General features: G+C 42.2%; 1 protein-coding gene across 4 annotated transcripts in view; it reads right to left on the bottom strand.

Annotated features, from left to right (window-relative positions):
- Nucleotides 1-3,887: 3,887 nt before the first annotated feature.
- Nucleotides 3,888-14,987, bottom strand: part of GRM3 (glutamate metabotropic receptor 3) — a 108,163-nt gene continuing 97,063 nt past the window's right edge. For all 4 annotated transcript variants that reach the window (XM_084512170.1, XM_084512173.1, XM_084512172.1 and 1 more), the window contains 2 exons: nucleotides 10,357-10,531; nucleotides 3,888-4,692 (listed from right to left, as the gene is read on the bottom strand). In XM_084512170.1, coding sequence (XP_084368296.1) covers nucleotides 4,619-4,692; nucleotides 10,357-10,531 — 249 coding nt within the window. In that variant the 3' untranslated portion in view covers nucleotides 3,888-4,618. The remainder of the gene's footprint in view (nucleotides 4,693-10,356; nucleotides 10,532-14,987) is intronic.

Here is a 14,987-nt window from a genome sequence, read left to right as displayed (position 1 = left end):
ATGTCCCAATGACAAAGGCATTTCTTCCAAAGCAAGGAATGCCACTGGTTGGTCTGTGTCATGAAGCATGAAGGACTTCAATTGGTGTTCTAGGTAATGATAACCTTAAGAGAAAACTTGGGAAATTCTGCTTCTCTCTGGTGGTGTTCTCTCTGTCTTTCCCCTTGTATACATCTTTCACAGAATCCCTTGTTTCTATTTCTTGTTGCTTCGAAATGCATGGGAACAGTGCTTCATTGGCAAACGTGCAAGGAAATAGGAACAGAAATAAAAATTGCTAGGTTAGGGTCATAAAATGTAGGGTATGTGTCACTACAGATGGTGACATCTCCAGACACCCTGTTGGCTCTGCCCACAATGGGTAGCAGGGAAGAGAGAGACATGAAAAGTGGCTTGGGCACCAGCTGCAACCGTGTTTGGGTGTATATAATATGGGACCTCATCAGGAAGAAATCGGTAAAGCCCTGTGAGCTGTCTGGTGCTCTAACAGCACCTAAAAGCCAGTGAGGTTGTGGGTCTGGCTGGGATAGAGTTAATTAGCCAAACCCACCAGAGCCATTGGGCTGACGGTGGGCAAGGAATGGGGAGGGGACATAACCAGGCAGCAGACCTAAACTGACCAAAGGGGTATTTCGTGCCATGTGGTGTCACAGTCAGCAATAAAAGGTGGGAAAAGGAAGGAGAGGGAGGGTTCTTGCTATGAAAATGTCATTTCATACCACTCAGAACAGCCCAGCCTGGCTTTGACCTCTTTTCTCCTTGCAGTGACAAAACTGAGTTTTTTCCTATGTTGCTGAGAAGCTTTGTGGTGGCTCTGGATATACAACATCAACCTTTCTTCTTGCAAACTGTAAATGCTAATGAGTAGGGAATAACATAATGGAAATCAGCCTGATGAGGTTTGGGGTTATTTTGGTCTCCCTTTCTCTAAGTGTAGTAATTGCGTGAAGGGTTGCATCAGAAAAGTTTTGAACCAGAGCTCACATTTTTAGGTGGAACCAATATGTTCCAGATATTTTGAAATGATTTTTTGGGTTGTTCAAGGAGAATATGATATTTTTAATGTAAGATTTGATCATTTTGAGACACGTATTAGAGTTTTTCAGTTTAAAAAGACTTTTGGAATTCCTTTTGGCATTTCTTTGACTACGACTAAAACCTGTTGTATCCAATTTGTTCAGGAAAAGCAATCACCTGAAGACAAAACAAAATTTTTTTTTTTTTTTTTTTTTTTTTTTTTTTTTACCACAGTGGATTTTGTTTTTGTTTCCAAAACAAAAAAAAAAAAGTGTCAGGACTGTAAAAAGAAACATCTCTCCTACCAAATAATAATAAAAGAACACCACCACCACCAAAACCAAATGTCTTTACTTCAGATCGATCTGCAGTTATTTTTTTTTGAGTCTTATTTCTCTGTTCAAGCAATAAATACAACATGATCAGCTATTCACAGACCTTTATGATTTGTATCAGTGAGCTAAGGTGCTGTAAGATTTTGTCTTTTGAATGAAAAATGAAACTTGTCTGCAGCCTCCATAGGCACCACAGACACTGGGTTAACACTGCCTCACTCTCATCCCCAGTGTTTCCCCCTGCCCAGAGCTGGGGTGCCCGGGGATCCCATGGGCCCTGTAAGGAACCAGGGCAGGTCCGTTCTGACCCAAACCATTCTGTGATTCTACGACGGGAGCACTAAAGAGACCAAAAGAGTTGTATACTATAAAATGAAGTTTTATATAAATGCAAACACAAAAAAAATGTATATTGTTTAAAACAGACAAACTCAAATGATGGTGTGAAACAACAGAAATAATAATAATAATAACAACAATATCAGCAATAATAAGAATAAAATTGCCCATTCTCAGGAGATTTTTATGCAAGTGCAGTGTGCAAGGGTTTTGCCAGACTTTGACATTTTCCTTTTGTTTTGCTGTGTTTTGAAACTGGATTACTTGAAGCGTCAGGCAATATCACATACCCTGAATCCCTGGTTATTCCAACAGAAAGCTGTAAAAAGCTTTCAAAAAACAAACTAAGTGAAATACAGGAATATCTGGAACATTAAATGGGGCTGGAACTCCAGAAGACCAATGTGCTTTTTTTTTTTTTTTTTTTTTTTTTTTTGTGTGTGTGTAAAAAACCCATAAGCAAGTGGCTTTCAAAGCCCCTTAGTATTCATAACGTGTTCTGACACAGACACTAGGTCATTTGCTCAATAGTGCTATCGAAATGAATGAAAACTCGGGGACAATAAGATTTTCACCTGTTATAAATTAGCTTCAGTGATGCCAATTTAGATTTTAGGGGCATGGTTCATCTGACACAATGCCGTTCTTTTTGGTGTAAACTTTGTGATCTGAACAAGCTGTGTTAGACCTTGCTTAGAGAGATTTATCTCAGTCTAAAGTAGCAAACCAAGGTAAGTCAGGAGACTTGTGCCCACTTCTATCCACAAAGTGAGAAGGCTTTGACTGTCTCATAGGTAGTTATCTATATTGTAGGCAGTGGGTGTTAGGTGAAGTAGATCTGACCCTAATTGTTGTTTCCCATAAAAACTGAGAAGAAATTCTCCCTCGCTTGGGCATTTTTAAGATGCTCATAAAGATGATGTTGATGCAAGCACATTAACATTATGATCAGATGTTTTGACCTTTTGCCGTACCGTGTACTGCCTCTTATTCTACCAAAGAGCATACAAAGGTCCCATTAATGCCACTGCCAAACTGGAGTTGCTTTGATGGGTCTTGATTGAGAAAACAATACTCCAAGCCTGTGCTGTGCATCAAGGTGAGCACCAAGCCTGAAACATCAGGCACTCTAGAGCTTGTGGAGATAAAGAAGCTGACAGCAGGGCTCAGCATGTAACATGGGTTGAGCAATAGCTATTTGGGGAAAGTCACAGGGATTTCAGTGCTGAACAGCTCCATGATGCAGAGGCTGAAATAGCTGCTCATGTAGCTAGCTGAAGAGGAGTAGACATCTAGACATCTTCACTGGTGAACACGTGGGTATGCGAAAGAATTATTCATCTACCTGTGAGTAGGAATTTTAAGAATGTGTTTAATTTTTACATTCAAAATGACTATTCCTTTGCCAGTTCAGCCCTAAGGACTTGCACCTTTCCAGAAATGTGTAAAAACCTCTGAAAGTAAATGAAAATTGGGCTCCAGAGAACTTCTATAATCGACACCATATATCTCTGGTCTCTGCCTTTCAAGCCTGACTGGTGTTGCCTTTGAAGTCAATGCGACTTTTGCTACTGACCTTAGCTGGAATGAGATCAACAGGAACAAGCCCTTAGGTAAATATGCCCAGACACATTAATCAAAGGTGTGTTTGTTTCCTTAATGACTTATTGGATCCAGCAGAAGGGAGGATTTCAGATTGTTTCAATAGAGCGAGCGTGGCTTGCAGAGAGCAGCTATAAAAGCCAGACTTTAAGCGTATTTTGCAGTCATCTCAGTAGCCACTGTGTGTATGTGTCTTGAATTGTTTGGTTTGAATGCAAAGGTCACCCCAGAGACATGTGCAAAGGTCTCCTACATTTCTCTTTTGTAACTTTTTTTGGTCTCCGTAGCGCTCCAATTACTTTTCACGGCAGCGGTGATGCAGGCAAGCGGAACCAGCTTTGTTTTGGCTGGAGGTGTAAAACCGTCTTAGCTAATTTTCTGACAGATTTTATTCTCTCTCTTTGCCAACCTAATCTAAAATCTCTCTGCTTTTTATATGCTACCAGTCTACTCTGGGCATGATGAATTGAAGTCATGCCAAATGAGTGAACCAGTAACCATTTTTTTTTTTGCTAATACCTCACTGAGATGCAATTAGACATTTTCACTTTTGGAAATTATCCTGCATTTTAAAAACAAGAGAAGCACTTGAGATGCTTTAATAATGTGCTTTTTTATTATATTTTTTTAAGGAGAGGAAATTTGTACTTGGCCCTGACAAAGCATCCATCATAAACACATACTATGTGATGTGGATTTAGTAACACGGGCACACACTCATACACACCTAAGTGTACACATACATGCTTAAGCTGCAGGCTTTTTATCCTTTCTACCTCCCCTGGTTTTTAAGGAAGTCCCCTCAGGAGCGTGACGACCTTGAGGGAGGAAGAAACAAAAATGAAACCATGCTGAAAAACTTTTATCTCTTTATTATTGGTGCCTTTACATTAATACTGCTGTTTTGTGCTGAGAAAACCAACCTGTTACACGTAAGGTAACTGTAATATACAACATAGAAATGCAGTCTAAGTTAATTACAACAAGGAGCTACAAAAAAATTTCGTAGGAAAGAAGTCACCTAACATTGCAACTGTGCTTGCAACAAATCACTCCCTTACTGCAGGACTATGCACGTTGTGAACCATGGCTATTTACACGTCCCTTACAACCGTTAACAACAGAAGGGCTAAAATCAGTCTAAAAAGTTCCAGAACATCACTATATACTGTACAATCCTCAAAAATAATTTATTACACTGTTTCTAAAAAAAGGTACTAGTCTTGTTTTGTTTTCTTTTGTCTTCTGGTGTTTCTGGAGTGCACAGCATGTGCAAAATTTTGCCTAACAGTCTAAAAACTCAAGAACTGAACTGCAAGTCACAATCACAGAGATGAGGTGGTGGAGTCCAGGACTTCCCTTCCATTGCAGACGGTCGGTACGTACATACTAGCAGATGCTGAAAGAGAAAGAGGGGAGAAAATCAACTAACTTTGGGGGCGACAGAATCACAATGCATAGGATTAGGATCTGGACCATCTCACCCAATTTTAACTAAGATACCCAATGACACGTCACTGGCAGAGGTGACTGCGTCAGCTGTGAGGCTGCTGGAGGTGTGCTTGCACCTCTAGGAGACAATTCAGATCTGAGGCTGAGGAACCCTCTGGAGGAACCTGATTTTTCTTTGCTAAGAGAGCTTAGGGTGATTAAGCTTGACGAAGAAGTGTCTGAATAAAATGCCTGAAGTTTTTTGTGTAGTTGTTGTTGTTGTGTGTTTTTTTTTGGTGATGATTCTGGTCCATGGGTGTCAAATTGTAACATTTTGCATGGTAGCGTGAACGAATGTAGCTAGAGTGGTGCAAAGATATCTCTGTAGAGTAAAATGTGAACCTGTGGATTTTTCATTTCTTCTTGGCATGAAATGATCCTACAAGCTTTCATGTGATTGGAGTGGACATTCCTGAAATAAAACACATGCATTTTTAAATCCAGGAGAGAATTCACCTCTGCACATTAGAGCTGTGTATTACTCTATTTTTAATTACAAAAAAAAATAAAAATAAAAATAAAAATAAAAAAATCTATGTGCATATTGGATGGAATTAATATTTTTTTTAATATCTGAATTTGAAAGCAAAATTATTTCTCACTTAGTCCCAGAATATTTTGTGGCCATAATCCCCTTGATTTCTAGGATCTCTGGATCAGGATCCAATGTGCATCCAGAGGTAAGGGCCAAATTCTGTTTCTCTTCCCTGTCTATATTGCCTAATGTTTTTTTCAACAAGTTTTCATTGCTTCAGTGATATGACAATTGAATCTGAGTACCAGAATCTGTTTTCAAATGTAGTTGTATTTTGACTGTAGGATATATTACCATTCTGCCAAAGACAGGTGGTTTTTAATTCAAAAGCAAGCTGGTTTGTCCATCTTTGTAAAAATTATCCACTGGGCATCAGGAATGTGTTTTCCGATGCTCTGTGACATCTCTGCTTACAGCACCATAAAGCTGTTTTTTGAAAGATACATTGGGTTAATGATAACAGTGACCCCGAGAAATGTGATGCCTTCATCAAAGAAAACACACAGCAAGCAATGACTTAGTAAACTCAATCATCCAGTGTAAAAAGCAATTTATGTAGCTGACAAGGGCATGCTCACTCTTCCAAAACTGGTGCTGGCTGCAGTCTTGGTTGCAGACTGGTTCTCTAAATACTCTCAGCATCATTTTCAGAACAGATCATTATTTCTTCAAATTAGCTCCTATTTCTAATTCTTTCATTAATGGAGTAAATATTTCATGGCAAATAGAACTGCTTTAACATGACAAATTTAGAGGAAGCCATGGACTAACCTGATACTCCAAGGGTGGGGCATACCCTAATAAGCTGAAGAACCAAGAATGAGCCCTTGATCTGAATTAGATGAAATTTCATCCCTCACAACTTGTATCTGTGCTTAAATCTGTGGGTAGAAGGGGACAGGACCTCAAGTCCAGGATTTTATGAAAATTATCTATCAGGTTTTAATTAACTATACTTGGTTTTTAACTGGAGATAGTCTGGCAGTACACTGACCTGAAGTTTTTCTTATTGTTATTTTTATTACCACTTATGATAGGCAAACAAAAAAATCCGTACTGCTTAGGAGACTTGTTTTAAACCCTAGTTCTTCTCCAGTATGACTACAGGCAAAAGCATTTAGGTTCTGTCAGAATCAGTCGCCCACCCAGAACTTTTTTAGCTTCAGGGGCCTCTTTGAAGTCCAGCCCACTAAAGAGTATGAATAGCACAGTAAGTGGATCAGGAGGATGCCAAAGCTGGATGGAGGAATATGGTGGTAGGCGATGAACAAGTGGCCTTGCCTTTTCAGTCCCCAGGCTTTCTTCACAGCATGTGAAAGCACTGCTCTTGTAGTGCTGGGAGGCAGGTGTTAACTCTGCCGGGTGGAGTAAAGGGTTCACACTGAGTGTCCAGCTCTCTCAGTTGTCTGAACAAAAGATTTTACTTTTCCTTACAAACCTTTGCAATCTTAAGCATTGGCACTGTAGAGTTCAGAACTTCATGCCATGTAGCCAGTGCAGGGTCTCCTGAAAGATCGGTGAGCCTGCTAGGGACACCTCACCTCCCTTTTGCCTTGTGCTCAGGCCATGCAGAAATGTAAGACAAGACCAGAAGTCTTGATGTGCCTGCAATTCATGCTTTTCATAGGATCCCAGAATGGTTTGGGTTGGAAGGGACCTTAAAGCCCACCCAGTGCCACCCCCTGCCATGGGCAGAGACACCTCCCAGCAGCCCAGGCTGCCCAAAGCCCCATCCAGCCTGCCCTTGGGCATTGCCAGGGATGGGGCAGCCACAGCTCCTCTGGGCAGCCTGGGACAGGGCATCACTACCGTCAGAGTGAAGAATTTGTTCCTAATATATGATCTAAATCTCCTCTCTTTTAGTTTAAAGCCATTACTCCTTGTCCTATCACTATATGCCCAAGTAAAAAGTTGTTCTCTTTTGATCTCCTCTTTTCCAGAATCAATTTTGATTATATAATCCAAGGAAAAGAATCAGAGCAAAAGCACAAGAGCTCAGTACCACTGTAGGCACCTTGCACCATACCTCTATAGTCAGGCAGACTCAAACTTGTTGTGTGCAACTTCCTCTACCCATGCTCACAGCTGGACAGCTGTGAGTTAATTATGTATAAAAGCCATATATCAGCACTCGTTTGGAGCTAGGGCCAGGCAAAGAAGTTATGAGAGAGAAAATTTACCAGCTTGGCTGTAAACAGTAGCTTCAGTTCTTATTCTGACCCCTGTGGAGGACACCTGGAGGAGTTGAAGTCTGTGTGCAGCTCTCCATGGGGACATAAATGGAGGGAATTACATCTTTGGGCTGTAAAAGCTCAGCCCCCATCATGTAGGTGCTTAAATCAGTCCTGAGCTCTCTAGGAAGGTTTATGAGTGCTGATCTCCTACCTTATGGAAACACCTTTTCTGTGCCCCATAAAACAGTCCCCAGGAAAACTGGGCAAAACTCTGTATAAGGGAAGCAGAATTTGTGCTCTGCCAAAGGTGAATTTTCAGTTCCAAATAAGCATGTATGGATATAAACATTTCAGAGCATGTTGTGTACCCAGGTACACGTATATCCTACTTCTTAAAAGTCTCAGCAAGTCACTTGCTGTTCATGGCCCACTCAGCTCATGGCATTAATGACTGATCGAGTAAGGAGGTGGTGGCAGCCCCTAGCCAACAGAGATGGGAAACCATGGGGGTAAGAAACATACTTTTCAAGAATGCAGCTGCAAAAGGGTGTAGGGGGACCTCCTGTTCTCTGAAGCTATGATAATGAACAAGAACTGGCTGTTTGGATGTTGCTGACACCAGAATGCCCTGGAGCTAATTTTGATCAGCCTCATATTAAGCAGTTTCTGACTGATGAAAACACCATCAAGACCAAAGGAGAAACAAGCTGACAGCTCTGGGACTGATGAGAGGAATATTTCAGATTCCTTTTTTTTTTTTTTTTTTTTTTTTTTCTTTTTGAATAGATGCTGTGTGGTTATTGATGTTGTCTTGCTGTATGCCTGCTGCCATTGAAGGAACGTACCCAGAGATGAACTGGTAGTGATGAGCAGGTAGAAGCAGGCCGGTAGCAGGCATGGAAAGGGCCGCGGTATGGATTAGAATACATTTGTATGACAATGGCTTTGGAGGTTTATGAATGACTGCACAGTTTAAAAAAATGCATTACAATCATAAACAAATGAAGGGTGTGAGGGAGAGTTCTCCTCAAAAATATTACTGTTAGGATAGATAACAAATTCCCACTGTTATTTATTTAAATAATCTCCCTAGATGGGAACTGCTTTTTTTTTTTTTTTTCCATTATATAGGATGGAACTTTTTGTCTCTCTTCCAGGTCCTTTCTGTGTCTTGTGGTCCAAAAAGACCAACAGAGACCATCACACCTTATTCAGCCAGGTGTAAGCATGAAAGGCAAAGGAACAAGGAAACCTTTCTAACCACTGAAGTAACAAAAGGTTGTAAGACTTGATCTTTATATTTCCCTTAATGTCTTAAAGATACTTACAAACTTGAAAAAGTGAGCTCTTAATCTAAAGGTATAGACTGAGGATCTCAGTTGCATGCATGCACATATACATACCTATATTATCCAGTAATTACAAAAAAAAAAAAAATTAATTCCAAAATGCGATCCTGCACAAAATTGTCCATGAATAAAATTGGTTTCAGACAGCTTATTTAATAGTATGAGGGAATTTAAAAAAAATAATCAGAAAAAAAACATCTTTACAAAATCCATAGGGGACAAAAATAATCACTGGAGGCTTACCATTTTGTCAGTTGGCCAAGCTTCTAAAGTTTTTTGGGAATCCATGGGTCTTGCAAGTCCAGCCCCTTTGGCAGTGCTCTGCACTTTAGACATTTAGGGTCATCTCATCCCTCTTTATTTAAGTTTTCAGAAATAGCAAATAATTTTGGATTCTGGAGCCTGGGCTGGATGAGATAGAGGATGTGCAGGGCCACATGGTTGCTCTCTCTTGTTAAGGGCCCCCAGGCATACGAGGCACAGAGTGGTTTGGGAAGGGAGAGCCAGGGATGGCTAGGTTCCCTTTACCTCCTCATCCCTGCCCATCTGACACACTGCAGGGTCTATAGCTCCTTATACATTCTGACTGAAGCCTGTTGTACCAAAAATTTCTAGAAATTTTTGAAAATTGAGTCATATTCAAAAACCTGAGGCTAGATTAGTGTGAACTTCCTGGCAGACCTTGCTCTGTGCATCCCCACTTTCTTCTCTCTCTTATTCCTCGCCTCTCTCAAGATGCAGTGTGTTTTTCGACCAGCTATCCAAGTTAGGCGTGCTGTGTGTGTCTTGTGAACAAGGTGCTGTGTGCTCCCATCCTTGCCTTGTTAAGTTTGACAAGGAAAAAAAAAAAGACATATATGTGACCTATTTTTTTTAAACCCTAAAAATCTCCAAATAACACACCCAGAAGAAGAGCCACAGCCTCATAACAAAATCACAGACATGAGTCTGCTTGGGATGAAGGCACAGGAAAGGAGGGAGGCTGAGCAGGTGAGCTGTCCTTGCAGCACAGCACTGCTTGCTTTTCCCTTCTGTGGCATTTACAAAAGGTGTTGCTCACACTCAGCATACAGAAATGGTTTCTGGCATCCCTTGTACGTGCTTGCTGCAGAGTTGGAGATTTTCCCTTTTAACTCAGGTGATAAAAAGCATTGAGAGAGAGCTGCATTGTGGCCCGGGTCCTGCCAGAGTGTCATTTTGATGGGAATACCCCAGGGCAATCTGTTCCTGGTGCTGCTGCCAGAGTGACAGCAAGCGACGGGTCCCCCTTGCTTTGTGCTGAACAGGCTGGAGTTAGAGCCTGCTGCAAGCTCTCTGCTGGTTTCAGTGAGCTTTAGATCAGGCTCCAAGCTCATTCCCATGGGAAGAGGAAAAGTTTTTCTCTCCAGACACAAACGAAGTGATGCTTCCATGGGGTACACAGCCCTGCCTACAGAAGGCTTTTGGTTGCCGGTAAAAAAAACATCCACTGCAACCCCACATCTTTACAGAAAGGCAACAGTTTTGCTACTTACACTGGGAGTAAGTGGTCCCGGTCCCACTGACACTGAATCTGTTGAGGTGGAGTCTGTGCGTGACCACATTCTTCTGGGGCTGGAAGAGGATGATGTGCACTTTGGGCGCGAACAGGCAGCCCAGCACAACAAAGCCGCTCAGACTCACGGAGATGCACATGGTGGTGGTCTGCACCTGGGATAGAGTGGGGGCAAAGGGCCAGGTTTCAGTGTGGAAAGCTCGGAAATTCAGAGTGTTAGAAGCATCATCATCATACAACAGTAGGAATCACAATCAGCACTGGTACAGGCTGGCTTGAACATCTGTTTCATTCCTATCTTCCACAATCCTAGGATCGTACAACACAGCTGCATGGTGCTGATGGTGCTCTGTGTCTCTGTGTATTATCAAGGGGTGCTTGATCAAGTGTGTTCTCCCTCAGTTTAGCACAAGAATGAGAAGGGTCTCTTTTACCCCAATACCCTTGATTACTAGTTTGAAGACTGTAATGCTGCATCTGAGCAAAGCCAGCCACACTGGAAACCAGGCTGCAGGCACAGTGCTTCTCATGGGGTAACATTTGATGCTTCACACAAAGCATCCATTTGAAAACCTTTTTAGCCTCCAGCTTCAATCCTAATCAGAGAACCTGATCAATCCCTTACTGAGACATAGGTATGAAGTTGAGTAAGCCTAAGAACTGGTGACATTTGCCAGGCTGATCCTGAAAAGTGCCCTGGGTTTGAGGCAGGGACCTTTGGGTTGAGATGATTTTTTTTTGTAAGTCTACAGGATTTTGGAGTAATTGTCTTGGGCCATTTGTTAGCATAGCTTTTCTGTCACTGTCTATCTTCCTCTTTTTTCACAACTAGGTGCCAGTTTACTGCCTCATTTTCAGTTTATATTCTTTTCTTCCAAGCAGATTCCTTAATTAAGATGTTGAATTAAACTGCCATAAACTCTACTGCTTAATTTGAATGATCATACATCCATGACTCGTTTTGCCTTAGTTACACTCCTGCAGTCCTTGGAGATTAGCCTTCTTCCATGGGAATGCTTCTCACGTCTCCTCATCAGAAATAGTTGTTGCAAAATAAAAATTGGAGTACGGAATGGACTTTGTAGCTTTATATAACCACAGAGCACCAAGTGCGTTGTTAGCAGTGAGTAAAATTCATGTCATCAAATAATTAATGTTCACTGTTTACCAAAGGTGGATGTGGCAAGTGTAATGGAAAGATGCTCAGATTTCATGAGGTGAGGGATCATGGAAGACCCTATAGGGACATTAAGAGAAAGGGACACCTTCAGCACTTTCTAGGTCACCAATCTGTGTTTGGTCTCCAGGCCTCTGCCATCACTTCTGAGCAGGTATTGAACCAGGCACTGTATGGGTAAAATAGGACTAGAAGTTTTCTAATAAAACAAACATCCATCCAGTATTTTCAAGATATGGTCTGTGCCTTCGGGAGCAGCTCAGATGTGCAGGCACAATTACACAGCTGATCAATGGTTTAGGATAAAAATAGTCCCCCCAGGGTGTCTTTTCACCCGTGTCACTCAGAGGCTCCAGGTGTAATCTAGCCCCACAGACCCCAGTGCTGGCAGAGCCAAGGCAATCCTGCTAGAGCATGCAGGATCTCCCAGGCAGGGGAGTGAGCTCCTGCAGCCAGAATTCCCCCTGAAGAAAATGCAGGGAGAAGCTGTCTAAACAGTAGCAACTTCTGACACATGATTTCATTATAACCAGTCTAACTCCCAGACTTCCCTTCCTGTGTATCTGCATTTCTTTAGGTTTTGTCTGAGGTAATTGGGTGAAAAAAAAAATCCCTCAAGTGTGCTAGGTATTGGAGCTGCTGTGAAATATGTGTGCTTATTAGTCACATCAGGTTTCTTTGTATCTTTGATTCTGAAGGATAACTCCTCGATGAAATCAATGTGGACCTCTGCATGAAAATCAATAGCATCAGTCTTTTCCAGAAGCTCTCATTTAAATTTCTGAGAGTGCAGCCACCAAACACAGCAGTTTCTGGGTTCTGCTTCTGGGACTTTCTGGGAACTAGTTCTGGGATCATTGAGGGGTTCCTGGGAAGTCTCCAAGGAACGTCAGGGTGTCTTGCTGCTGCTGGGAAAAGGATTCCTGTAGGAAGCTGTGACTTCTACCAACCTCCAGCAGCTCCTAAGGAGCTGTCAGCTGCCCTTGATCAAAGAGTGCTGGAGCTTGTGCCCCTGGAGGGTTGGGCACTCATGTTGCAGGTGCTGGGAAGAGCCTTCTGTAAATGCTGGGCAGCTAATAGGTTCAGCAGCATGCAGAAGTGTGCACAGAAGAGGGTTAGAAATGATGCTGAAGGCTATATTTCTGTGCTGAGTGATGGTGGTGTGCCACAAGGCATGGTCCCCAACTGGGACGAGTATACCTGACACACCAGAGGACTCAAACCAGACTGAGCTACTGAGAGGGGATGCAGATCTGCAGTGCTGGAGCTGCAGGGATGCCTGGGGAGGACTGGGGAGGACTGGGAGGTGGTCTTCCTGCAGAAGTTAGAGGATTTCTGCTTAATCAGCCTGATCTCCTTCTACAGTGAAATAACTGACAACGTGGGTGATGAGAAAGTATCTGGTAGTTGTCACTCTCTCCCATAACTTCCTCATTGACAAGCTGACAATATGAAAAGTGGGCAGTGGGGTTAACTGAAAACTGACTGGGTTGCAGGCTCAAAGGCTTTTGATCAGTGGCACAAATTCCAGCCAGAGGTCAGTCACTGGTGTTGTACCCCAGGGGATGATACCGGAGCCAATGCAGCTTAACACCTTCCTTAACAGCTGGGATTATGGGACGGAGTGCACCCTCAATAAGTTTGGAAATGAAACATGAAACAGAACTGGGAGGAGTGGTTGATACATGAGAGAGCTGTGATTCAGTAGGACCTCAGGAAGCTGGAGAAATGGGTAGTTAGGAAACTCACTGAAGTTCACTGAAGGGAAAAGCACAGTCCTGCAGCTTGGGCAGGATAACCCCATGTACCAGTATGAGCTGGGAGCCAACTAACTGGGAAGCAGCTTTGCAGAGGAGGTACTGAGGGCTGTGGTGGACAGCAAGTTGATCACCAGCCAGCAATGTGCCCTTGCAGCTCTGGGTAAGTCTCCTGGTAGGCCTCCTGGGTTGCATTAGGCAGAGTGTTGCCAGCAGCTCAAGAAATGCATTCCTTTCCCTCTTCTCAGCACTAGTGAGACACATTTGGAGTGCTGTACCCAGCTCTGGACTGTCCGGTACAAGAGAGACATGGATCTACTGAAGTGAGTGCAGCAAAGGGACACAAAGATGATTAAGAAACTGGAGCAACTGTCTATGAGGAGGGGCTGAGAGAGACGGGGTTGCTCAACCTCAGAGAAGAGAAGGCTGAGATGAATCTTATCAGTGTGCATGTGTGGGAGGTGGGAGGAAAGAAGAGGGAGCCAGACTCTTCCCAGTCGTGTCCAGTGACAGGACATAGGCCATTGGCACAAAATGAAATAAGGGAAATTCTGGTTAAACATAAGTAAACTGTGAGGATGGTTAAATGTTGGTACAGATTGCCCACAGAGGCTGTGGAGTCTTCATCCTTGGAGATATTCAACACCCAACTGGCCACAGTCCTAAGCAGCCTGTTGCAGGTAATTCTGCTTTGAGCAGGGAAGGTTGGTTGAGGCAATCTGGAGTGGTCCTTTCCAACCTTGGTGCTTATGGGAAACACCTTGGTGCTTATTTCCAACCTTGGTGCTTATGGGAAGACAAAATGTGTGTGGAAAAATCCCACAGCTGACCTCATGATTGAATCACCATGAGTTCAACTGTAAACTCTTCCCTCAGAATTTCATTTGCTGGTAAAATTGATTTTATTTAGGGAAAAAAAAAAAAAAAAAGTAATATTGGTCTTGAAAATATAAGCAAGCTTAGTCTAGAAGAAAAAAACACAGCTATACCATAAACCCTTCTCAAAGTAGAGGAAGCCTTAACTAAATAGCAGGACTGTTTGGTGGGTAGATCTGTAAGACGGAAAGATGCATGCTATCCCAACACATCTAACATGCTGTCTGGTGCTTCTCATATAGGGTTTATACAGGGACATTTCCACATCATTATTGGTAGGGATCAGTACTAAATATACATGTATCTACATATATATACACTTTAACTGAATTTGAGGCCAACACCAAATCTTGGGATACATTTCTGGGAGTTCTCCCCCTTCTTTTTTCAGAAGTGTGAATCCTAGTAATGAATCTCAAGCCAGTCAACATTTACTTTTTTCTTTGCTAATATTATGTTTCTCAGACTGGTCATTAGTGTTGCCACCAGTATCAGTATACATTAGGATGGCACACATTGATTTGTAGTCTACATGTGATACTTCATGGAAAGTAAACGAGATTTTCAAAGGAAAGCCAAAAATGTACTCATATAGAATGGGATTTTTAAAAAGTTCCTGACATGTCATGAAAGTATCAAAAAGGTGTCAAATTAATTTTCTGTTATCTCAGTAGGACTCAAGTTGTCTTATTTGGAACCTTTTATTTAAATTAAATCCCCATAGGTGCTGCTGAAAAATCCCACTCAGGAGACGAGGCTAAAAATATTGCTTGAGCAATTGTCATGCTCCTCTTGACCATT

This window comes from Aythya ferina, assembly GCF_964211825.1.
Source record: "Aythya ferina genome assembly, chromosome: 1".
NCBI classification, from domain to species: domain Eukaryota; kingdom Metazoa; phylum Chordata; class Aves; order Anseriformes; family Anatidae; genus Aythya; species Aythya ferina.
This window is presented reverse-complemented; position numbering and strand designations above follow the sequence as displayed.